Source organism: Protomyctophum parallelum (assembly GCF_964188405.1).
Source record: "Protomyctophum parallelum genome assembly, chromosome: 22".
NCBI lineage: Eukaryota > Metazoa > Chordata > Actinopteri > Myctophiformes > Myctophidae > Protomyctophum > Protomyctophum parallelum.
The window spans coordinates 20,340,191-20,365,352 of record NC_139714.1 but is presented as its reverse complement, the minus strand read 5'-3'; the positions used below and the strand labels follow the sequence as shown (position 1 = coordinate 20,365,352).

Below are 25,162 nucleotides of genomic sequence, written 5' to 3'. Positions count from 1 at the left end.
ACTATAAAATAATAATAGATGGTTGTGTTGACTCGTAAAATATTCAAATTCATTGATATAGGATTTTTTGCTTTTCATGAGCGATACGCCATAATCATCAAGATTAAAACAAAAAGAAGTTTAAAATACTTTCAAAAATGGCAGATCTACAAGGTCGTAGCACGGCAATAGCTAAAGTATATTTAGCTAAAGGTCTTCCCGTCCTGAATGGGTTAATAGGTTTGTTCACACCAATATGACATTCTATGATGTGAACCGTGTCCAGGAGAGATTTTCACCAACTCTATGAGCAAACTGCATTCTTAGAAATAAAATAATCTTTCAGCCATAGTATCAATACAATATTTTTATTGAGTGGATTATCTATAATTCCTTACCACGATACATAATTAGAATACACAGGGGCATCACATTATAATCTTTAATAAAAAAAATAAGAGAAAATAAATGTATAAGTGATTCAGAAAACATTTAAATTACCACTTCACCCATTTTCAACCCATCTTCATAGGAGCTCATTTTAATGTGGCAGTGGCACCCTTTGTTTATTAGCCCCGTATCAGAGGAGGGCTGTGAACCGTTCAGTTTTGCTCATTTCACATTTTGTATCAATGTGAGAACAATGGCTTCCATTCTAGGATGACGACTTTCCAGGAATAGAAAGCCTGTAGTTAGCTTCGACTCCCCATTGATGACGACACTGGTAGGTGACATCATCAATGGGTTTCTGAACCATCTACAGTCCTCTGAGACTCAGACAGAGTAAACAAACAAAAAAAAAGGTACCATATTTTAAATCAGCATTGAGGACCGATTATACAAAGATATGTTGAAAATGGGTGGTCCTTTGTGGTTCTTTAAGCATTTTAAAGTTATAATAAGCCTCCCGGTCTCAAACAAAAGACGTCCAAATAAAAGCAAATTACAGTATTGAATTGAAGACACTGAAGCCTAATTTACACTTTATGGCATGATGGCACCATCCCCTGAAAACCAGCTATTCTCGGGCACACGGTGCCGTAGCGTGACAAAGCATAAATTAAGGCTGAAGGCAAAGTGTGGAAAATATTTCTCTCTCAACCATGCATACACACCATGCAGGTATTACATGAAATAATAATACAAAATAACGTGTTTTCTTTTATGGAACATGGTGAAGTCACTGGCTTCCTCTCAGCCTCGCGAGGCTGGGAGTGAGTCGGATGAAGGAGGAACGACTGAAGACATGGACAAAAACCCGACACTGTCCTTTCACGCTGTGTTACGGAGATCCTTTGAAGAGTGTCACAGAGACAGCTACAGTACTACTCAACATATTCACTTAGAATCGGCTTTTTAAATGAGGACACAAAAAGAAGAAAAAAAAACAAACAAAACAAACCATTAAAAGATTAAAACAGTGACGACGAACGGCGACGGAGGTTGTGGTTGGCGGGAGCTCGTTAACAGATTGGCTGCCAGCCTGCCACAGTGGTTCTCAAAGTGAGGTCCGCGGACCCCAAGCGATCACCAGCTAAATTATTCGTAGGTAGGAACCAAATGCACCCATACATGTCTGTAAGTTAACGCCAAGAGTGTACAAATGGACATTTGGAGTAATGGAGGGGTCCGTAGTCTGATGCATACTAAACTGGTGGTCCTTGAAATAAAAAATAAAAAAACGGTTTGAGAACCAGTGGAGTGCCAACAGAAACACCCAAAACCCACAAAAAGGCCTTTTTTTTCTTTAAATCACCCCGCTGCTCCCTCTTGCATTCACTTGCTGGTGACCTTAGCCGCGCTTTCGCCGCCGCCGATCTGCTCCGGAGCTCCGGAGGCGCCGAACGGGTTCATGGCGTTGGTCTCCATCGCCTGGTACACGAAGAAGAGGAAGGCGGCCACGGTGACCAGCAGGAACAGCTTTATCCACAGGGAAAGGCCGCGCCGCGCCACTTTGCTCTGGCTGGCGGGGGGCGCCACTGTGGTGGCCGTTAGCCTGGACACCACGGAAGAGGAGGGGGGCAGGGCGGAGACTCTGTGGACAGAGCGAGACTCTGTGTAGGAGGAGGTGGTGGTCTTGGTGGTGTTGACGCTTCTCGGGGAGCGGAGGAAGTGTTCGTCGTTCAAGAGGTCACTGGGCTTCAGGGGACGCCCCGCCGCTCCTCGGATGGGCCGTCGACAGGTGGCGCTACGAGAGACGGAGAGAGAGAGAGCACACAATGTTTCTTTTGTGTTCGTTTTTTTAACCGTTATTTACCGAGGGTAGGTATGCTGAGCATGGGTGCTCTTTTTCAGCAACGCTACACACACACACACACACACACACACACACACACACACACACACACACCCACCCCTCCCGCATTAAAACCTGGGAACTGCACAGTACAACCATTTGGGATTTCAGTGCGTTGCTTAAGGGCACGTCAGCTGTGTTGGGGGAGGGGAATAAGTGGTGACCATTCACTTCCCAAACCAGATTTGTCCTACCGGTATGGGGGGTCGAATCTGGGAACGTTTCGGGTCACAAACCTCCCCTGACCTTTAGGCTACTGCTGCCCCACAATGGCTGCTGGAGTGACACCTAGGCCTGTCACAATTAATTATTACATAATTGCCTTTGTTTGGGCTAATTGCAAGCATTTTGCATAATCATTAGAATGTATTCTGTATAGAATTTACATTTATCATTATTAAAAGATGTTTAGACCTACCTGATTCCTGAAGGAGAGTTGAGGTCATTGGGGAACAACTCCTTGAGAATGTCCCTCTCGTCCACTCTGGTGATCTCCTCACTGGCTGCTATCTTCTCCACCTACAAAGACATTTAGATCAGTCAATGTTAAACTCACTCCAGTTTCCCTGTAGGCAAAACATTTTAATGATTTCTCAAAACATTTAAACGGTTAAAAATAAAACAATAAAACATTAAAACCACTCTTGTACAATTTGCATCAAGTGCAATCACCTGTAATTGTATCCAGTGACCACCAGGTGGCTCACTAACTGAAATTGGATACCATTGCTCTCCCTGACCACACAAATCACTTTCCAAAACAAAAAGAACCCACCATGTGAATTGCAGACGACACACACACACACACACACTTTAATAGACAGTGTGTGACAGTGGCCATCGGCAATAGCAAAGCTACCTCTTTGAGTCCCGAGTCCTTGGGAACCATGGTTTTACTGCCATGTTTCTTGGCAGGGCTCAGAGGAGTGGAGAGGAAGCGGGTGATTTTTTGCTGCCTTGCATCAGCATGGACACCTGTTGGCACGGGCTTGTCCTAGTCAGAGACAAGGTCTATGAGTGTTCTGAGACGTTCAGGGATCCAACAGTTCAGCTGTCACGCAAGTGTGCAAGGACAAACAGCTGCGCGTTCATGCATTGCACGCAGCACACACACACAGCCCCATTCTCCATTCTCGACCACGTGTTCACACTATGCAGTGTTTCTAATACACGATATTCGATTCCAGTGACCCAATGAAAAATCATCTACCATTCAGTAAAACCAGTGCCACCTCAACCAAGGGACAAAGAAAACAACAACTGATATCCACCAGAGATGGACCAATACCTCAAATAGACAGCCAGCCATGATCACTGAATCAAACTCGGCAGAATAAGAGGTAGGTTGATGGAGGTTGATGATGGGTGATAAGTTGCAAAATGGTCTACGGGTAACTGGGTCGATTCCGATCATATTATCCAGTGGACATGGTTCCCCGGGCAATACAGTCTGGATTAGAATAGTTTTGTATGAGATTGGATAATGCAATAATACAAAGATGAACTTAATAAACTGAAAACAAAACTGTGATAGGAAAACAAACAAAAACCAAAACAGATGGCATGTTTACTGGTTATTTTACAGTGAGTGTGATCAGAGACAGAAAAGTAGAGTAGTGTGACAGACCTTTAGTGCTTCAGTCTACTGTGCATTTGAACGGTTCTTTGTCTAGAAATCAGTTTCAGAGAACGTTAGATAGGAGAAGACAGAATTGAGTCACACCTCTACCACTGCTTTGTGGAGTATGGGGGTTGGCTGATGAGGTTGACATTTGACTGGTTTGGGAGAGGGGGGATGCACATTTTCCGCATAGGCCTATGGGTTTGAAGAACATACGATAAGTGCATATAAACACACACACTTTATGATTATAACAAAACGATTTTCCAACCTTGAACCACAATGCTTTTGCTAAAACACTTCCTATACATTTACACATATACACAGAGTGGTGAATGGACACCTTCTTCCAGGTTGAAGGACTCTTAATCCTCGCTGGGAGGTCTTTGGTGTGGCAGTCAGTGTGTGGCTGCAACACTGGAGAGAGCTTTGGTTTGAGAGCCACACATCTCTGCCTCAGAGCACCGGAGAAGGCTGCGTCAGAAACCAGCTATGGTGGCACAGTGAACGAGCAGAACAAGCAGACATGAACTCTCAATGAATGAATGCTGTAGAGAATGAGAAGGACATTGTGTATACATACAGTAGCAGACACACTGAACTAGATGGTAATCCGTTCACAACTGAATCCTAGACACCACACCACCGCTGTGAACAACGGACAGAGAACAGAACGCAACATGAATTCTTTCACACCTGTGACTACTAGCCTCCACAACACAATGCCGTGAACAACACAATACCATCCCATGACATTACGTTTCCCAGTAATAAAAGTAAAAACTGCTGGGGAAAACTCACCACTAATTCAAATTTAACAAAAACAGACAAGTGCACCCTGCTACAAACAGCCAGTGTGAGCATACTATACTGCAGTGGTTCTCAAAATTGGCGTTCACCCCCCCCCCCCCCCCCCCCCCCCCAGAGGTCCTTGAGGAGGTTCCAGGGGGACTCCAGCAAAAGGAGAACAGTTTAACCACTTTAACCTCATTTTATACTTCGGCTTCAGGTGGCCGGCTACGAACCAAATGCATTTTAACTTGGTGGTCCTTGACGCGAAGATGTTTGAGAACCACTGCTACAATAATGAACGTCTCTCCCGTAGAGGGGGCTACCTCAGACGGTCTGGGGGAAAGGGAACGAGAGTCAGTCTTATTAGCTGGACTGAACAGAGGCCCCAGCCTGAAATCCTTTGGAAACATGTAGGAAGAATGACAGAAATAAATTAAAAAAAAGAGGAATGAAAGCAAACGAGACAGATGACAAGCAAACGAGACAGATGACAAGCAATGTCATTGGCTTGTTTAATGTAAACTGCTGCTTGAGTTTGATTTTAAATACGTCCCCTCTCGCCTTTTGTCAGGCCTAAATTGTAAATAAGAATTTGTTAAATAGGTAAGTAATATTCTTAGTATTTTGTGTCCAGGTATAGCTCAGTCGGTGGAGCACTCACCTTTCGACCACAAGGTCATGGGTTCGATCCCAGGCACCGCCAACTCAGTGCATTAGTAGCACGGCTTGGGTGTGCCAAATCGTGCAGCAAGTACTGGGTACTACTATTTATTACCCAATACTTGCACTAGCTGGTCAACAATAAGACTCTCCGACTTACTAGTCTTAATACCGGTAGTAGTCATTGCTATAGTGTTTGTATCAGTAACAGGGGTCTCTCTGCCTCTGCAGCTCTTTAGTAAACTGAAAATTGGAAGTGATGACACAAATAAATGAGCAGACGAAATTGGAACACTAAAGTTTAAGCTGATAAATGGGTAATCTCCGATTCCTGAGTGCACGGCTGCAGCTCACTGCTCCTTGGCTGTGGCTCACCGCTCTGAGATGGGTCAAATGCAGAGAACAAATTTCACTGCGGAAAAGTGTGTGACAAATCGTACGACTTTGACGGATTGGATGAAATCAGCAACCCACCAGAAAAGTAATTTTCGGTTTAGAGACAGGGGAACCCTTGTTAATGAACAGTGAACACTTTACAGCAGTGTTAACTATCAGAATATAGAGCTTTAATCTTTTCATTAAAAAAAAGAAGAAGAAATTAACAATTGAGCAAGGAGAGCTGAATAAAAATGAGTTCCGGAAGATATTTTGAACTGACCTTCAGTTGTTTGGGAGGGATATGAGGGGTCTCCCACGAATCAACTACAGTGGTTGTCAAAGTGGGGTCTGGGGACCCCCAGTGGTCCTTGAGAGGATTCTAGAGGGTCCCCAGCAAAATGAGTTAATAAAGCATCAAAATCTGTTCAACCCCATGTCATACTTTGGCAATTTTTCAAATTTCAAAAATGTCTAATTTGAAAAGAATATTCAATTGTTTTGAAAACAAATTTCATAATTTCTGCAGCCAAATGTATCAAATATCAATATGGGGGTCATGAGAATGAACTACAGTACAACACACCCAATCCTTCAAAAAGGCACCTGTACGTGACCACACCAAATACCTAACTTATATCTATTGCCGATTTATGAAATCTAATTCATTGTCTATTCATTCCATTACAAATATCATCTGGCCAACCAGGGGAAGCCCACGTCATAAATTCTCTGCCCTGTGTCCTCATCCAACATGACATATGGTCATGCACGGACTAAAATTAAAGGCCAGTGATTCACTCTCAGCTGTGTGCAGATGCAGAAGCATTGTGAGGTCTCAGTAAACCCAGAGGTGTTGATACTATGAGAAAGCAATAAGAAACCAGTGAACATCGCACCATTGTAGACTTTCAGAATGGGAGCGGTTCCATATTTTGAGAAGGGCGATCAGACCAAGTTCTTGGTCAACAAATCAATTACTTGATTTAAAATCATAACGTTAAATGGTGTTTGCTGAATACCATCTGGTAGAGATCTGGTTCAGAGGTTGGTGGGGCTGAGAACTGAACATTCTAATGTTGATGTCACAATGGCTAGTACTGTTCAAAGTAGCTGTTCAAAGTTATAGTATGGCAGAATTAAATTGCTATATCTAGAATTTATAAGGGACAAAAAAAACTAAAACAATGACTAATACAGTAACAAACTCAAGTACAGAATGGATTATGAGGAGATAGTCCTAGGACTAGGCGATGGCAATAAGCCAGTGAGGGGGGCTGCTTCTCATTTGACTGTCTCAACAGTGGATGAGTGGATGCTTTTATTGCAAGATAAGGGATGATTGTGCTTAGTTATATACAGTACCATCACTGTCAAGCAGAAAGCTGGTATCTGCATCTTTTCTTTTTATACTGAATTGTATTTTTATTTTTTTTGTACTGAGTTGACAGTGTGGTGCAAAGGTAGCTAGCTACAGTAACTGATCTACAGGCTCAATATTTGACGATTGAATAACTTTATTTAAAACCCAAGAAAGCCTATTGGCTTGTTTCCATTGGTGTCTTCATATTCAATTCATCAGAATGAATTTGATTTTTTTTTTTTTTTAATTAATTGTATTATCAATTTCAGACTAAATAACTGGACATACAAGGTTTCTGACTGACAGCGAAGACATAATATACATTACAATGTGTGTTATACCGGACCTCGGTATTTCTTGTTCTCAATGTGCGTTATATTCCACTATATCCATATATCCACTGAAGTGGTTGTGGAGGAAGCACCAGGGAAAGAGAAGCTGAAGTGTACACACCCAATGCTCTGTGACCAGGTGCTATCCAAGTGAAAATTTAAATAAAGCGTAATAGCCATTAAGACAGAGCAGCTTGCTCCAGTGCACTCTTTTTGACTGCAATAACAGGTGTCCATACACTATGGGTGGTACTAACCCAGAGCTCTGGGAACCTAGAATTCATAACGTATCAAAATTGTTCAAAAATACAAGTTCACAACACTTCACAATGCGACATGTGAGCTGGTTAAAAGAGTTCATTTTAAAGACGTACCTCTCCCTTCAGGGGTGGTTCTGGTTATAAAGGAGATTTAAGCAACAAAACAAAAATAAACATCACAGAACTTCACAAGTTCTGGAACAGTCCAGGACGGCTCTGGGTTACCCTTTGCAGTAAAAAAAAGAGCCATTTTACTAAGCAACAAACAGCCATCACATCAAAACCACCACCAGAGTAGAAGCTGACACCAGAAGTGTTTAAGCTTTTATCCATTGGTTATATTACATCGTTAGACCAAGGTTTGAGAATCGGCTCCACTCTGGTTGACCTCCTGGACCTCCTTACAGCCCCACCTTTAGCACCACACACTGGCTCATCCATCTGCATATACAGTGAGGAAAGACATAGCACGCAGAAACACATCCACCTTAAGGCTGCAAAAGTTATTCAACTAATCCTATTAGGGCGAAAGTGTGCGCACACCCACTGGCACACACCTGTAGCGTCTTCTTCAAAAACCATCTCGACATCTGGTCGCATGCCAGTGAAATAAAGATGTTCTTGGCATGCCAACAGAACTCTGGCATTCCTAACATTCCTCATGTCTCAGATCAACAGGCAAACATACACCATCTCACCAGCAGGGGGGAGCAGCTCACAAACACAAAGTCACAAGGGAGGGAAAGAGGAGGAAAACAAAAAGCACAACACATCAGTGTTGAGCCCAAACTATTCGTCTCCGCGATTCAACTCATCACGTGGGAACCATTTCAGACCGCTGTTGTGTTCTAGAGCAACATCCCGCCCAAGAAGTGCACATAGGCTTTTAATCAACCACTGTCATTTCCATTTTTATTGCAACTTAAATTATGACCTACAAGTCTCTCAAGTACTTACTGTACCAATTAGGGCCATGAGGCGTGATGCTTAAGTTAATAACATAGCTACAGTTTCCAATATGGCAATGGGAAATGGAGAGAGAGTGCAGGGAAGAGGAGAGCAGATGAGATAAGCAGGGACAGGAGGGGGGTGGGAGCTACGCGAGACAGGGCGGGGTGGGGGTTGGAAGTTACTAAGTATATTTTATAATACTATATAATAAGTGTACTGTACTTGAATATTTCCATTTCATGATACTTTTTTACTCCACTTTAGATCATACTACTTACATTGCAGAATAATACAAAACATACATAAAGCACTTAAGTCGTAGGCCTATTTTGGCTATTAGAAAATTTGTACCTTCACTTTGTTACTGTACTATATTTTGATTGTATCTAATGCTTTTGCAAGTCAAATTTTGAATACAGGACTTTCACTCGTAACAGAGTATTTCTATACTGTGGTATTGGTACTTTTGCCTCAGAGTACTTCCAACTCTGCGTGGGGGTGGGGCGAAAGTCTGAAAGCATGGAATGGCAGTGAGGGGAAAAAAAGAAAAACCTAATCCACATCATGCGCTCTTGACACTGAGACGGACACATACACACAGTGCTGGGTCCAATAAAACCTTCCCCCCACAGCTCAGGAAAAAAAGGCTTAATCAACTCCAGCTGCATTGTAGTACTTCCTTCTTGTCTGAGGTGATGGTGGTGGATACTAGCCTGGTTAATAAACCAGACTAATATCGCACGGACCGCGGGATATTAGTCTGGGGAGGCTCAGCTTGGATTTCATTTCCAGGGGGGCGGGTTGAAACATTTTCTCTTTGACGCAATTGGTCAGAGCTACTGTCAGTCAAAGGTCTCAAGCGTTGAAAGTCACTGTACCAAAGCCCGCCCATATTGCATACAGTGTCCCGATTGGCCGCCCCATTTCTCTGGTGTAGGAAATGGGCGTACAATTGAGCCTCTCCAGACCGTAATCTGCCGACAGGCAATTTTTTCTTGCCAACGGCTGATTCGGTCTGGTTTATTAACCAGGCTAGGTGGATACTGGATAGACAAACCCGTTTATCGCAAAATTGTCCTTTGTCATACACTGGAGCAGATTTGGCCCCTAAAATAGAAAATGTATAGAGAATTGACTAACTGCTCGTGGTGAGCAGGTCGGTGCCCTGCATGGCCTCGGCTCTGCCATAGTCACTGGGAAAATGTACTGCGCTTTCTAAAGTGATTTAGATTAAAACAGTTTCCGTGCCGGGAATGGATTACTCCAGGTTACTGTCGCTGCCGACCGCGATAATCGCGACTTTTGTTTTATGTGTTTAATCCGCTGTATTGTAATAATTAAAAAGAAAATCCGTCTTCGCCGCGGAGAAAGAGAGTAGATGCATTTGTTTTGATGAAGAAACCGGAAATCGTCACATGCTGTGGGCTGCTAGGGCTTCTGGGAAATTGAGGCCAATGGAAATGCATGGGGTGCAACGCCTCATTGAGACCAGTCTTGTGTGCGTCTTCCGGGTGCACCAAGATGGTGGATGCTACGCTCGGATCATAACAAACCACGGGAGCTTTTTTTTCTGGATTTTCGCGGATTAAAAGCCCAAATAATTCAGCGTATGCTCTAAAGGTAATACAACAATCTCGGCAGTGAAGGGGGGTTGATTAAAAGTCTGGTAAATCGTTTTCAGCAGTAAAACTGTTAAGGCGCAATATGAATGCACCATTTACCAATTATCATTTGGAGCATGTAGCAGGAGTGCTTCTCTACATTTGGAGGCCCATGATTACCTTACACAGGAGGTCAAAGATCAACAAAGCAGGGGAGCATTACTCTCCCATTAAAAGCATACAAAAATGTACCTGCAAATCAGTTTTCACTGATAATGCACCACAAAATATTGGCACAGGAATTAGTGGCCCAAACAAGTGCTAAGATATCCCATTTATCTCAGTCTTCTTAGAATAAGGAATGTTCACCGTTTTGCTTAATTATGCTTTGGTCTTGAGAGGGATATGATTTTGTACATTCCTGCATTTTTGGTGGTAAAGCAGACTTCTGGTGAAGATATTTCTTTTTTTTGCAATGCTTCCAAAAGAGGGAGTTATTTGAAGGATTGTAGCTGTCCATCTTGCTGATAGGAAAAACAAAATGAGAATTAAAAAGGATTTATTTTCTTCCCTTGCCTTTCTGATCATCAGATGCAAACATCAAGTCACTTGTGTTCTGCCCTTGGGTAGAGAACTGTTACTCAAGTTATACCTGACTGACATTACTGCCAAGTGCCCACCATTTTCGGTCTCATTTTCAAGGAAGATCCTGCACTCCATTCATTTCACGATTGAATTTGGAAGAGAATGGAAACTTGCTTGAGAGAAGTAGTCCAACATGCTAAATAAGATTGCACGGTTAACGATAATGTTAAACAGGAAAAACAGGTCTATGTTTATGTAGGATATTTGGTTGATCAGTGAACATACAAGGATGTGCCTTGTTGCCAGGCCTATTATTTCTGGTGGCCAACCTTTTATAGCAGGGCAAATGAAAAAAGGGCATATGGAATGTAATCAGCTCCATTGGATTCCTTGCCCCCAAAAATGTAGATTTAACCAGGGCAATCTTGATTTTAAGTCATCTAGGAGTCGAGATATTGAGAAATTCGTTTTTGAAAGTAGCCATTTTTAAAGATTCAAGATGGCTGCTATAACGACCTCGAAATAAATGGCAACAAACATTTTCTGATTAGTTAGGCTATAAGGTTTCCAAAAATATATAGTTTTAAAAATCTTCGTCTTCAGCCTACGAAATTACATAAGGAACCTGACTAGATCCGATGGTAATTCCGACGGAGCTTTAGTCCAACATGCAGGAACAACGGTCGGACTAGCGCTAACATGCGCTGCTCCAATGCCTGCGGTTATGGGTTATGGTTGGTTGTCGGTCTAATGACTGTCGGACCAATAATAGTGTCGGAACTAAAGCCTGTACCAGTTGCCAGTGTAGTCCTTAAAAATATTAATTTAAATTTCTAATGGCTCTTCTAGTCTTCTAGACTACAAAAACTAAGCCAACCATTATTTCATGTTGCCACATGCTACATCTCGGATTCAGGTAAAGGTTCTCAGAGCCTTGGGCCCTGCTCAGGATGTGGTACTAACTGAATTCTACTTAGAAGGCACTTTTTCTAAAACAGCAGGCAATGCACTGCGTTGTCAGTCAGCTTGTAGAGCAGATTTTCTTGTTTCTACGACATACCTTCCCCTTCAGGGATGGTTCTGGATATAATGGAAAAGTAAACTAAAATCAGAACGTCACAGGTTCTGTGAAGGTTTCATCTTATGGAAGGTTCTGGGTTACCCCTTCATAGATAAAGAGCCATGTACCTTGTTGTGCTGGCTGCTACGTGCGCGGGTGGTGACAGGGACCTTCCCTCGGCTCCGTAAGGGTCTCTCCACCACTGGAGCGGGCTCTGGGACTGGCTCTGGTTCTGGCTCTGGTTCAGGTTCCGGTTCAGCCTGTACCACCACTGGCACTGGAACTGCTGGCTCATCTGTCAACACACACAATTTATTTATTATTGTGCACGGAGCCCACAATTCTGATCACTAAACAGGGCTGCGTGTTAAGTGGGCCCTGATCAACATTTCCCTGTTCACCAACTAAAAATAAAAACATGCTGCGTGTTAACCACCGTACACCCTACTGAAACAAGTCTTTTCAGAAAATAAGCTAGTATGCTTTCAGAAAATAAGTCAGTGTGCATACTGCAGTCATAGTGCACCAGTTGCACTCACAGATTTTCACTGACTAAAAAAAAAGTACAGAAAAAGAGTGCATCAGTAAATCATTAACCTATTTAGGCCCGAGGCCGATGTACAGAACACCAAAATGGGTTCCCGGCCTGAGGGGGTAAAACAACAAAAGGGGTTCCCGCCCAGAATGGGTTGCTAATCAAGTTATCTCAAAAGTTATTTTATGGCATGCACAGGAATACTGAAGTGCAGGAAACACTGAACACTTGACAAAGTTGACATGCTGCAAACATACAATTACCACAGCATGTGTGTTAACAGTAGCACACATACAAACATGCTACACATTTCTGTGTATTGATGTACTGTACAACAGTGGTTTATGTACATACCGTCTTCCTTGTCGCTGTAGTGGTCCGAGTCAGAGTTCCCGTTGAGGTTGGCATCGATCTCTGTGGGGATGACTTGCGGTGTGAGGGGCTCGGGTGGAGTCGGTGGACCCTCGTCCATCAGCTTCTGTAGTTTCTTCTCGTAGAGCTTACGGGTGGATGCTGGTACAGGGTGGAGAGGGTGGAGGAACAGCAACAGGTTGTGCAAGGTTAAGGTGTGGTCGGTTGTTTCTACTAGAAAGAAATAATATACCACTCTGATTATAGAACAGATCAGAATGTTTGTAACAAACGGGCATGTCCGTGTAGAATGTATATGGATGTTTTCTTCTCACAATATAAAAGAAAGTGTCCAGAACATTTAGGTATGACTAGTAGTCAACCTGTGCATATTTGGAACAATATAATACATTCCTAATAGTCAGTTATCAATAGTAATATAGCAAGTGGCCTGTTCTTCCAGAACTATATTGCTCCAATGCGACGTTGCTGGCGTTATCTTTCCGGAAATTTATATTTTGATTGGTGATGTTATGATGATTTAGTCTATATAATGTATATTAATGAATAATGATTAACTTAAAAATAAAATATCGAGGCCGGACAGCAGGCGTAGCCGTCTGGGGACCTCGGCTGCTAATGCCACCAGGCAGTATGTCATGGGTTTGACTCCTTGTCATTCCCCATCTCTCTCTCCCAATTTCCTGTCAGACTACTGTATCTATCAATAAAGGCTTCAATACTGCATGGATTTTGTTTTATGAATGGTCAGCGACTAGTATGTTGACATGTACACTACCTTTCACTAATGTTTTCATAATCTACAGCTAATCCATTTACAAGCAAACACAGCCAGCAACACAACTTCTCTAAATGGATTCTTACAGTTCTGAAACGCTGTGCACAAGTGGAACCAAAATGGAGCTTTACGGCTCCATTTGTGCACTCTCAAGAGTTATAGAAAACATTATAGAACCACGGTTCTACATCCCCCCCGAGACCAAGCAGTAGGAGCTGGGCAGTGACGGGACTATATACACAGTACATATGAGGAGGGGAAATTGACATAATGACTAGCCCATTTAGGCCCGACGTCGAAATAAATAAAAAGTCTTCTGAAAGAATATATATTCAAAGATTTGCACCACATTTTCACGACTTATTAATAGCAGACCTACAAGCTCGTAGCGCGCCAATCGGTGGCGCGCTATGAGCTTGTAGATATGCTATTTTTCAATAGCTAAAGTATAACATAATGCTTAGTTAAAACATCAAAAGAGGTGTGCTGCCGGCACTGAGGCCACCGAGCGATCTGCTGATGGGCTGGCCTCACTAGTCGACTAGCAAGCCGTTCAAGTTGCACACTGATAGCGTTGGAAACATTTATTTTTTTAATTAAATTTATATGAAACTGGTATTTTTGGTTCAGAAACCACACTGATATTCAATGTCGTTAGCTTTAGCATAGCTTGACAAGGCAAGCTGATGTACACAACTCGGGATGTAAGGGGCTTTCCCCCGAAACACCTGTTTTTAGAGAGTTCCATCTTTAAAGGGATGAAAGGCCCTCTTTCACCCCTTATGCAACCAGATCTCATTTTAATGATGTTTGGGAGACAAGAAACCCTTTCCTGGGGGTTTTTTATGTGGGTAATATGTGTTTTTAGATATTTGGGCTAGTCATTATGTCAATTTTCCCTCCTCATATGTACTGTGTATATAGTCCCGTCACTGCCCAGCTCCTACTCCATGGACTCCATGATGTCATGGACACTGGGCTCACTTACTTCCTGGACTACATGTTGTCTCAGTAAGACAGCCCTATCCACAATGTTGTGAATGTTGTGTGCACAATCAAATACACTAGTATTCCTGTAATACTGAAAAGTGCACGTGTGAGCAGATTTAGCTAAATCTCAGTCTGGAAATGTACCAAAGGTTGTTTGCAAACAGCCATGATGATTATGTCAAGAGCATTTGCTAAATTCCCCCACCTCTGTACAGAGTGTGGCACTTACATGATACATTCAAGTGTGAACGCGCGCTGGTGCATTATTTGGGCTAAAGCTAGATGCTGCCTCACGTCCCTGGCCCAGTTTCAAGGACCCATTTTGAGAACCACTGACATACATCACTGGTTCAAAAATGTGGGGTCCGGGGACCCCCAGGTTTCCTTGAGGGAAAATTACGTTGAGGATTGGGTTCCCAGAGAAAACAAAATCATAACCAAATCTAATCTGCATGTCAAACTTGGGGTTCTTGAAAAGAAAAGTTGAAAATTACTGACCCATAGAATAGACAGTAAAATCCTGAGCAAGTATCGACACAAATCCTGAGTGTAAAAATTGACCCGTAGTGTGGGCCCACAACTCACCCACAATAGGCCCGGCGTCCACCCCGTACTTGACCAGCTCATCCCTCAGGCCCTCGGCGGGCAGCTCAGTCACATCCAGCTCCTCTGATAGAACCTTGTCCGTTTTCCTGGTGGCTTTCTGTGAACGGAGGAGCAGCAGAGGTCAGGTTGGCTGTAGTAGGTCTTTAATAATCGTTACATAAGCACCAGATTGCAATTATTCACGTACAATGGAAACTAGATAAAGTGCCCATCGGGGCACAGGTCTCCACCAGGGCAGGTCAGGTTGTGGCCTCCTTGTGGTGCTATAATAGCCCAATATGAAAAGGGTGCCATTTCTTCTTACGCCTTGGATGGCAATTGGATGATTTGAGGCATTTTGTTCCAAAAATGTGTTTTGCAAAAGTCCACCTGTTGGTGGTGCTATAACAGGCCAACATGAAAAGGGTGGAATATATTCCTCAGCCTAGTAGGAAAGTCTGTGAAAGATTTCACGTAAATTGCACGCTGCGTTCATGATTTGAGGCTTTTTGTTCAAAACGGGTCAATCCTGCAAACTTTGAAAGCCAATGTTAGCCAATTAGAATGGAATATGTAATGAAATATCTGACAGATCCGTCTTGAACACATGGCTATAGAGATACTGTGTAACAATTTACGGGACAATTTTGGACAGAATCGGGAGGAGTAATATCAAAGAAATTGTCTTTCAAAAGTCTGCCTCCTGGTCGTTCTGGAAAATTTGGGGCAGATGTTCATCGTTGGCATCCAGGGAGTGTGTGTGCTAAATTTGGCATTGACCGGGTTAACGGTGCCGGATTAGCTGTACACAAACGGACGGACACACGCACGGAGTGCAAAACATACTCTCTCCCCATGCCTTCGGCCTGGTGGAGACAATAATGTTTCATATAAAATCATCAGAAACGTGTTCATCTCTATGAATTCCTTTACATGGCCAAGCTCCTAATGTGTCGGATCGCAATTTTATTTGGACTACTTTTTGAAAATGTTTGAAAGCTTAAAATGATTAAATGCATGGCCTGTTTTGCCTATTTACATTATTTTGGATTATTGGTAGCGGTCATTTCTGTGCGTATACAAGTAAGTTGTCATATCCGTCCTGTGCTAATTTTGTTTACAAAAGGCAAGTATTATTACGGTATGTCCAATGTTAATGCCAAAAAAAAGGAAATTGTTAATTGCAAGTTTTGCAACTATTGGTACGACAATGAATAATAAACCATTACGCCAGGCAGAATCTGATTCTTCAAATGTCTTCAAAATCCTAGCAGTTTTCACAGGTTGCAGGAGGAGGGAAGGCACTGGAGCAAGTCAGACAGTTTAAGACTTTAAGCCCTTATTTTATTATCAGGGTGCAAGTAAAACAATCACACCCGTGTGAACTGAGTGGTGCATTCCCCCCTCCCCCCCTCTCTCATTAGCAGGTAACAGTGCAGCACGTGCAGCACTATCTCTCTCTCTGTTTCTGGTACAACAGCGCCCCTACTGGTACCAATAGTCATATACTGGTGCTCATTAAGGACACATTAACCAACAGGACATTGCTGTTCCTTGGAGTGGTTGCACCACTCAAAAAGAGACAACGTTTCGATTTCGATAGTAGTCACATATTCGTCAGGTCATGATATAATGCTTAATACTTTTTAGCTGAAATCCACACAGATTGTATGATCATCACAATTCACAGCCCTACTTGGCTGGAGACGGCTGTGTCGTTACTGTTCTCACACATTCAGTTCTGGTCTGAAATTCTGCACACATGTGTTACATGTGTTCGCCGCTGCTGTGCGGCAGTACAGGTGTTGCATGTACGGTGCTTTGCCTTTGAAATCACCCAAGAAGCACAGCACGTACGTAAGTTAGTAGCCCAGTGCCATGGCTCTGATCACTGCACTCCTTACTTGGGGGGCCACGTTTGGTTGACTCTGATCCACTGGAATGGCTGCTCCCTGAAATTTACTGCCCGTCTATCCCCCTCATGACCTCCACATACACAGCCTCTTTGAACCAGGGATGCACCGATTGGAAGATTAAGAACAGAGGCCGATTCTTCTACAAATGACTTCTAAATCCTGAGTTATGTGAAGAAGGTATGTTGCTATAATATCAGTGGTGCTAGAACTATTTTATGTCAAGGACCACCAAAATTAGGTATTTGGCCGCAGACCCCCATCTCAAAATACGTTGTTCCTGGGACTCCCAAAAGCAAAGATTTTGAGTTAGAATGTGTGCTTATATCCAAAGATTTGCACACATTTTCAATTTTCTCAAAACATACAAAAGAATGCTTTTTAGCTTAAATGTAACGGTAACAGGTAAGGATCAACATATGGAATGTCAGAACAGGTACATATATCCATGGGTTTAAACTTTGAGGTCAGATGAGTTGCTGGCCAGGCCATTATTGATGACATCAGGAATCTCCATATATGGGCTTAACTGCGACAGCAGGTCGCATTTACTATATATCTATCTCTGATGATGTCACGTGATGTCACAATGACCTGGGCACCATATATAGGGGCTGATGTCACAATGACCTGGGCACCTATGTAAACATGTAACATGTATAGGGGCTGATGTCACGGTGACCTGGGGGCTTTCCTGGGGTGATCAGGGGGTTGATGTCACGATGACCTGGGGGCTTTCCTGGGGTGAGTGACGGGAGTTAGGTGTCGTGACAGAGTGACGGGGATTGTGGGTTAGGTGACAAAAACGCAAGGTTTCATCGTTTTCTGCGACCTTTAACAATTTGGGTTATTATTGACATATGGCTGATCATCAATTCATCATCATTCACTCCCACTTTTGTACGATGGAAACAAATAAATCTTCATTGTAAAAAAGCATTCCGGGCCTTCACCACTCTATAGAGCACAATTAATTTTGCCTGATACAGATGTACGGCCAATAAACTGGTGCATCCGGGATCCCCAAGTTTGAAACTTTCTGACGTTTGTTGCATCAACCCAAACAGGTGTGCTGTGCTGTGAGTGCCTGCAGCTGCAGGAATGCATTATAAACCCGCACAGCAAGTTCCAATGAGACAGCATTTGACCAGTAGGTGCAGCATTAACAGGACAGGTTTTTCCTCAGTAGAAAGACTATTCAATCAATTCTTGCTGAAGTTCATGCATAAGCTCAAGAAATATTTGGAGGCACGTGTCTTAGACATGCATCACAGATTACACACATACTGTACTGTACACGCTGGAATGCTAGACTATGCCTGAGGATAAGTAGTATCCTCCTGCTTCTAAAGACAGAGGGCCAGGAAAAGACAATAGTAGCTTAGTACTTGTCCACGCTAGCAGTAACAGCTGTGCGCTAGCTGCCATCTCAGAACATAAACAACCTGCCTACATTAGCCCCTCACAGACCTGCCTTGAGGAAATTACACTTCCTTTGAAGTCATCCCCTCTGAAGTGAAGTACTGTGTGTTCTACAAATAAGAACGTGGCTGTGAGCCAGGCACTTTGGTCATAAAATGTTTGTGTTTGGAGGTAGCTTGTTGTGGACAGTTACCCTGCAATGATGCACACCTCCACAAAACCAATAAAATAAAATATATACACAACACGTGTCAATACTTTCAAGTTTCAATTCAATTTGTGGAAGGGTTGTACAGAAAATAATTTCACTCTTTTACACCTGCTAATTTGTGTTCCAATTAACTGTGGTCACAAGCTTTTCAGATGCCGATAAACTCGAGCAGGAATTTAAGGAATGTAGGGCTGTGGGCCAGAAATTGCAGGTAAATGGAAGGAATGTAGGGCTGTAGGCCTTACATTAACAATGATGCCAACTTCTGATCAGAATTCCAGATATGAGAATGATGAGACCAAGACAGAGAGACGGGGAGAGAGAGGGAGGAAACAGTAAACACCACAGAGTCGGGGGGGAGGAGAACTGACTCTGTGGGCTCTCAGTAGGGCTTGGCTGGAAGGAACGGTTTCATAATCACAACATTCCAAGACAGAGGGAAAGCGGGAGAAGTAGAATAAAAATGTAAAAACAAAAACAAATCAGACCCATCTGAAGTGAGTGGTGCTGTACTTGTATTGTGCTGTACAAGCCCTCCTCCCTGGCCTGTGTGTGTCTGTGTGTTAGGCTGTGCAACAGTGACACTTGTTGCCAGGGACAGACAGACCCAGCCACACATATAGCTGTCTATAGGAGTGGTTGCACCACTCAAAAACCAGCGTTGCTCACTACTAGACTATAGCAACCACACCCATGGCATAATTTGAAGAGGTGCTGGGCCCAGACAGTCAAAAATAAACATCCTACAAAGTAAACTCAACTGTGATTTTATTTTTAAAACAGTGTTTGCGGGCATCGTATGGATTAGAGAATGATCTCAACACTGCTTGTATTTATTTTCCATAAGACTACAAATGTCTGCATGGAGTAGTGTGTGCTCTAGCCAAGGCAGGCCCGCAACTTGTGGCCTGGTGATGTAATGAGGTAGTGACGGTTGCCAGGTGGTTTTAAGACCAACCGCGGGCCTGAGTAATGACGGTGGGAAATTGGTTAACCATGATTTACTTGCAGTGGCTTTCATACTTTGTGTCTTCCCACTTCCACTACGTCCTCAAGCCTTGGTTGGCACCACTTTTTACTATAGCTTTCCTAATATGGCAAAACCACAAGCTCTGCACACAAAGCATGCAGGCCAGAAAAATAAATAAATAAAACTATCCAAAAAATATGCATGCATTTTTGTGTCTGCACAAAACTCCCATCTTGTATAGTGAACAAAAGTAAAACTATGCGTGTTCAAAAGTCGGAATGCCAGGAATGAATGTCCTGTGTTGAATGGTTAATTCCAACCTTCATCAGAAGCCTATAAATCGCTCAGACATGCCAGAGTATCAGGTTTCAAAGGAACAACAGCAGCCTTACTATGCAGAGCACCATGCATCATCGAGACTAAACAAATTACACACACGTCAACTTTTTGTTCCCCACCCGCCTCCCTTTACACACATATTGTGGACATGCCATCTATTTTATATTGTAGCAGTCAGACCACGCATTCCTCGCATGGAGAAAGTATTTCCTCAATAAGAAACCGAACCCAATAGGAAAACAGTCCTATCCGCAACAGGGCTTAAGGTTTGTGATCCCTTCCAATCCCCCACCCATTATTATTTATTTATTTGAAATTATTAACTTATACGTTATCTTCATTTTGTCTTTCTAAAATCTAAAAGAATGTGTTAAATTGAAAATATTTCTGTGAGGATTTTTCGAGATGAAATTATGCAAGTTTCAATGTCAACAATACATTTGAAATAAAAAGCTTATGAAGGAGCATGAACACAATTTATAGTGGTAGTGGTATTCAAAGCCTGCGGGCATCGCTAGTAGCACATGTGATTTGACCAGCTAGTAGATTACGCTGAAATCAAAAGGTATCTATGGATTTAGGAAAGCTGCTATGGAATCCACGGGGAAAGGAACTTGGTAAGACTCATATGACACAGCAAGTGTGCCATACTAAAACTGAGCAGAGTTATTACATTCCAATAGATCCAATTTGCACTGTACTAGAGCAAATAGCAAATCTCTCATTTATTTTCATGACCCTGTTTATGGTTGTCCTCCTTTGTCGTCTAAATTTAACAATTTCAACCTGAGAAGCTACTTTGGGCATGTAGGGTATATGCCTTGGGTGAATATTTGTGAAAATTGTCCACATTTATTAAAAAATAGCAGGACAGGCAGGGCAATTGAGTTGGTTTGTTGTATATTACAGTACAACTTCATGAGAGGAAAATCAAAGTCTCATACAATACTACAATACTACAGTTCAAAGCTAGTCCTGACATCCAAATGTGCACTCTATTCAAATAAAATAAAAATAAAGTCTGTAAACCCAGAAGTTGCTTTTTTTGGTAGTAGACGTGGCTGGTAATAGGGTGAGATAGCCTAACCGGCTATATCAGATCAAGCTTCAATTTCCTGGGATTAGATTTTCGTCTAAAAAAAATGAATCTAACATACCAGTGCTGCTGCTGCCATTATAGCAACGTTTCTCACATTGAAACAGTCTTTTCCAAAACTGAAGGTTCTTCTGTACACAGTAATTACCTGGGGGGTAAATTATGTACAGTCCAACTGTCGACACCTTACAATAGAGAATAGACCCATACACACAGCACAAAAGAGAGCTTCTGTGTGGTTTTACACTAACCAAACAAAACACAAATCGAGTGACATGACCTCACCTCAATTCGAAGGCCTGAGGTTTAAAATGAAATAAATAAGCCAAAGCCACACATGCATTAAAAAAAACAGAGCTAAATTGCAACTCATAAGTAACTAACTATTATAATACGGTAATCATTAGATAATTAATTACATGGAATTATTTGTCATAGTTCTACTTTGCAGCACGCCTTTCATTCACATAGACTGTATATAATAAGTTGATTGTCTAATTATAGGACAACAACGAAACAATGTCTGCTGTACCACGTGCTGTTTACATTTCTGATGATAAAGTAATCAAACAAGTAAAATCGAGACCAAGTCAAATGAGTCCTGAACAAATGCAGTAATGCTCAAAAGAGTTCACTCTTATTCAAAATCATTCTCAAAAACAGTGACAAGTGGGCCTAGGGCATTATTTCATGTCTGATTTTAATTGTCTGATTATATGATGCCAAACAAAGTCACACAAGGCATAACTCTGCAACTAGACTATTAGTGACACTGAGAATCGCTGATGATGCAACTTCCATGCATAAACCGTGTTGCCAGTTGCCAGCACTGGACAGTAGCCAAAGCATAGTAGTAGCCATGCTGTTACAAAGGGAAAATCCATGAGTCCTACCAGAGACAAGTTGTTTTTGTTTTGGGATTATTCTTTTTTTTCATAAGAAATTCGAGACCCAGCAGCCAGACAGTGACTTTGGGGTTTGAGACCAAAGAACGTCAACAACTACAAGTGCTTCAACAAAGACTCCATTCATTCAAACCTCTTCAAATCTCTCCATTCTGTGCTAAAATTCAGCTCAATGCAATGCCAATTTTGATCGGATGTTTCCTACCACCTGCAGGAAATTATGCTATGCTAAGTGTACATGAACAAATTACTTCCATCCAAACTACACCCCAAACTTAAAAGCTGCTATCGGGAATTTATTTTAAAGAATATATCTATTTGAACTGGATGGTGTTATGTACAATGTTAGGCTAGCTAATACAGTAGGCCTACATCTGCAGTGTTTTGAGATGGCCTCCCTCCCTACTCTTCCATAAGTTCCATTGGAACATAACTTGTGTCGGGTACTGGTTTACAGAAAGTACTGCCTGAAGCTCATGGGTGCAATAATATCTTCCCTGGTCAAGCAAACGGGCCTTCTGTCTCGGTAGAGTGGCACACGTTTGTATCTTTCACGCGGGGGAGACCGATATCTCAAATCCCGAATAGGAGGACATACACAAAAGTTACGGATAGCACCTATAACACTCAGATAGTATATGTCATCATAATAACATTCAAGCGGGAAACCCCTTTGACAGGAAACGGGGAATGAATGCACGAACTATGGTTGAGGCCGTGCCCTCAATAGCAGCTGGCAGCAGTTTCGATTCAAATCGGTCATAAAAATAATCTTTTAAAATATTCGATTGGTCCATTAAAAGATTCGACTGGTTCATATAAAAAAAGTGTGCCCTTTTTATATAAGAACGGTAATGAATCGATCAAATCATTCTCTCGGGTCATCGAAAGTGATAGTGAAAGGCTTGCAACTTTTGTATCCAGGTTGCATGGAGGGAAGGAAGGAAAGCTGCTGCAACATTGTAGCCACAAGTTGCAAAGTAGTACTAGCACCGAGGCGAGGACTCACCCTGCCGGAGGACCGGGAGGAGCGACTACTCCTGTTCGACACGACGGGCGGCGGCAGCTCCTCGTCGCTGCTAAAGGCGTCCAAGGTCTGGGTCGTCGTCGTCATGTTCTGCACGGTCAGGTTGTCCAAATACAGCTGCACGTACACGTCTTTTGTCGGGTTGCCGCTCGGCAGCTCCACGTTGTTGGCCAGAAGCTCGTTCTTCAGCTTGTCTTTGGTGAGCACGGACGGGTCTTCGAGGTACTCCGGCATGGTGGCTTTCTTTGGCTGGGCTGGCTGTTGCAGATTGTTGTTGTGTGTGGGGGAGAGAAGCTATTTCCTTCCTTGCCCGTGACAGGGAAGACAGAAAGAAATTCAAATATATGGCGAACGGAGAGAGTGGTGGCGGCTGCGTTCTGGTCTGGAGCTGGAACGGCTAACCAGCGCCTCTTATCGGATGTAATCCGCAAAAACTAAAATGGTAAAGGTGGCCACTGCAAGACATTCACCCACCCCACGCGTTGGAACTTGGAACAGTTGGAGCTTTCGGTCGCTGGTTTTCAGTTCCTCTTCTTGTGCGTTGTAAGTAACCCCCGTTAGAATGAAGAAGTGAGAAAAGTAACATATGTTGTCCTGTTCTTTTGTTTTTCGCCAAAACACTAGAGACACGCCAGCTCTGCTCAGTCTGCTACCACCACACTTGTGTGTGAGTGAATGATGATGAGGGAGGACCTTAGGGGAGGACCTGCTCTGTGTGAGCTGCCTCCATTGGACGACTGCCGCAAGAACGGGCTCTGCCATTGGTGGAACGTGCATCCCCCACAAACGCAAGCTCCTACAAAAAAAAGTGTAGAATGCACACGTACACGCCCCCCCGGCCCCCACCCACACACAGAGGACCCCCCCATCAGCTTTTGCAGTGAAGAGTTGCTGTGCATTAAAATCACACCCGTGTGAAGTAAGTGGTGCAACTCCGTGTGGGCGTCCCCGAAACTTCCAAACCCACAGGAACTCCGCCCTCAAACCAGCTGATTTCATGTTTGGGGACCCCAGTCCCCATGAGTGGTGTACATCAGAACCCACTTTCAAAGGGGGTTCTTTGAGAACCACTGACCTAAACCACTGGGGTCCCCAAACAAATGTATTATGAAATGTATTTCAGCTGTTTTGTACAACACAGGCCGGGAGGAAAGCGGTGGTGCTGTACAGTGTACAGTACAGCACCACTCAGTTCAGTCTGATTCTTTCTTCTTAAAATTACTAAATACAACAGACAAGTACTTTGTATCGAAATAATCTATTATTTGCATCGCAAAATGATTGGAAGCGATACAAATTCAACGATACATGTTACATGTTATTGATGCATCTATGCAGTTGCTGTATGGTTGCACCCCTAGCAATACGCCCTATATACCTAGGGCCCACTAGTCAGACGGTAGAACTATGTCCGTCAAGAGATGAATTAGCAACAAATAGAGGATCCAACGTTACCCTTACATCCAGCATTTTATAAATCATTTTGAGATCTCCCTCCAAAATGCCACGATCTCCCTGCATTCACATAATGAAAAAGTGTGCCCTTCAACTGCTGAAATATCATAACTGATGTAATTGAACTGGTGTCAATAAGTGTGCATAACCAGTTGTGGAAATCTTGGAAATATCATTCTGTATATCATCCTTCAGTTCAGGACTTGGAACACTCAGGTGCGATCCCACTAGTTAAAACGGACGAACGCAGAGGTCAGTGTGCCGTGATTTTGTACTTTTTCTGTTTTGTATGTGTCTATAGAGTTAACATTACACTGCTCTAACAGACCCCCAGGTGTGGTTATAATATTCAAATCGGTCTTCCCTGTGTATTTTTGGTTTCTTCCAGAAAGCTGAAAGCCTTTGAGCCAAAAGGCCCATTCGAAATACACCACTTTAGTGACATCATAAAATCATCCCCTCCCCTAACCCCTCCCCCATTATCATATCATAGCTGTGGGCAAGGCTTCGCAAGTTCAGGTGGGTGGTGCTAAAAAAACGGTATACTTAATTAACTAGTGAGTGTGGCCACATAAAAACATAATTTTAACACTTTCTGTACACTTAAAAAAAAATCTTTCTCCTAGTATAATCATAGTACCTGATGATCATGTTTCAGGGGGTTAAAAAAATCACAGCACTCCATCTTT

General features: G+C 42.8%; 1 protein-coding gene across 1 annotated transcript; it reads right to left on the bottom strand.

Moving 5' to 3' along the window:
* Nucleotides 1-331: 331 nt before the first annotated feature.
* On the bottom strand, nucleotides 332-23,679 carry tmpoa (thymopoietin a). The gene is made up of 6 exons (XM_083758074.1): nucleotides 23,001-23,679; nucleotides 15,136-15,253; nucleotides 12,765-12,923; nucleotides 12,004-12,170; nucleotides 2,694-2,794; nucleotides 332-2,167 (listed from the first exon to the last, which is right to left on the bottom strand). The coding sequence occupies exons 1-6, from the start codon at nucleotides 23,250-23,252 to the stop codon at nucleotides 1,756-1,758; spliced, it is 1,209 nt and encodes a 402-aa protein (XP_083614200.1). The 5' UTR covers nucleotides 23,253-23,679; the 3' UTR covers nucleotides 332-1,755.
* Nucleotides 23,680-25,162: the final 1,483 nt, after the last annotated feature.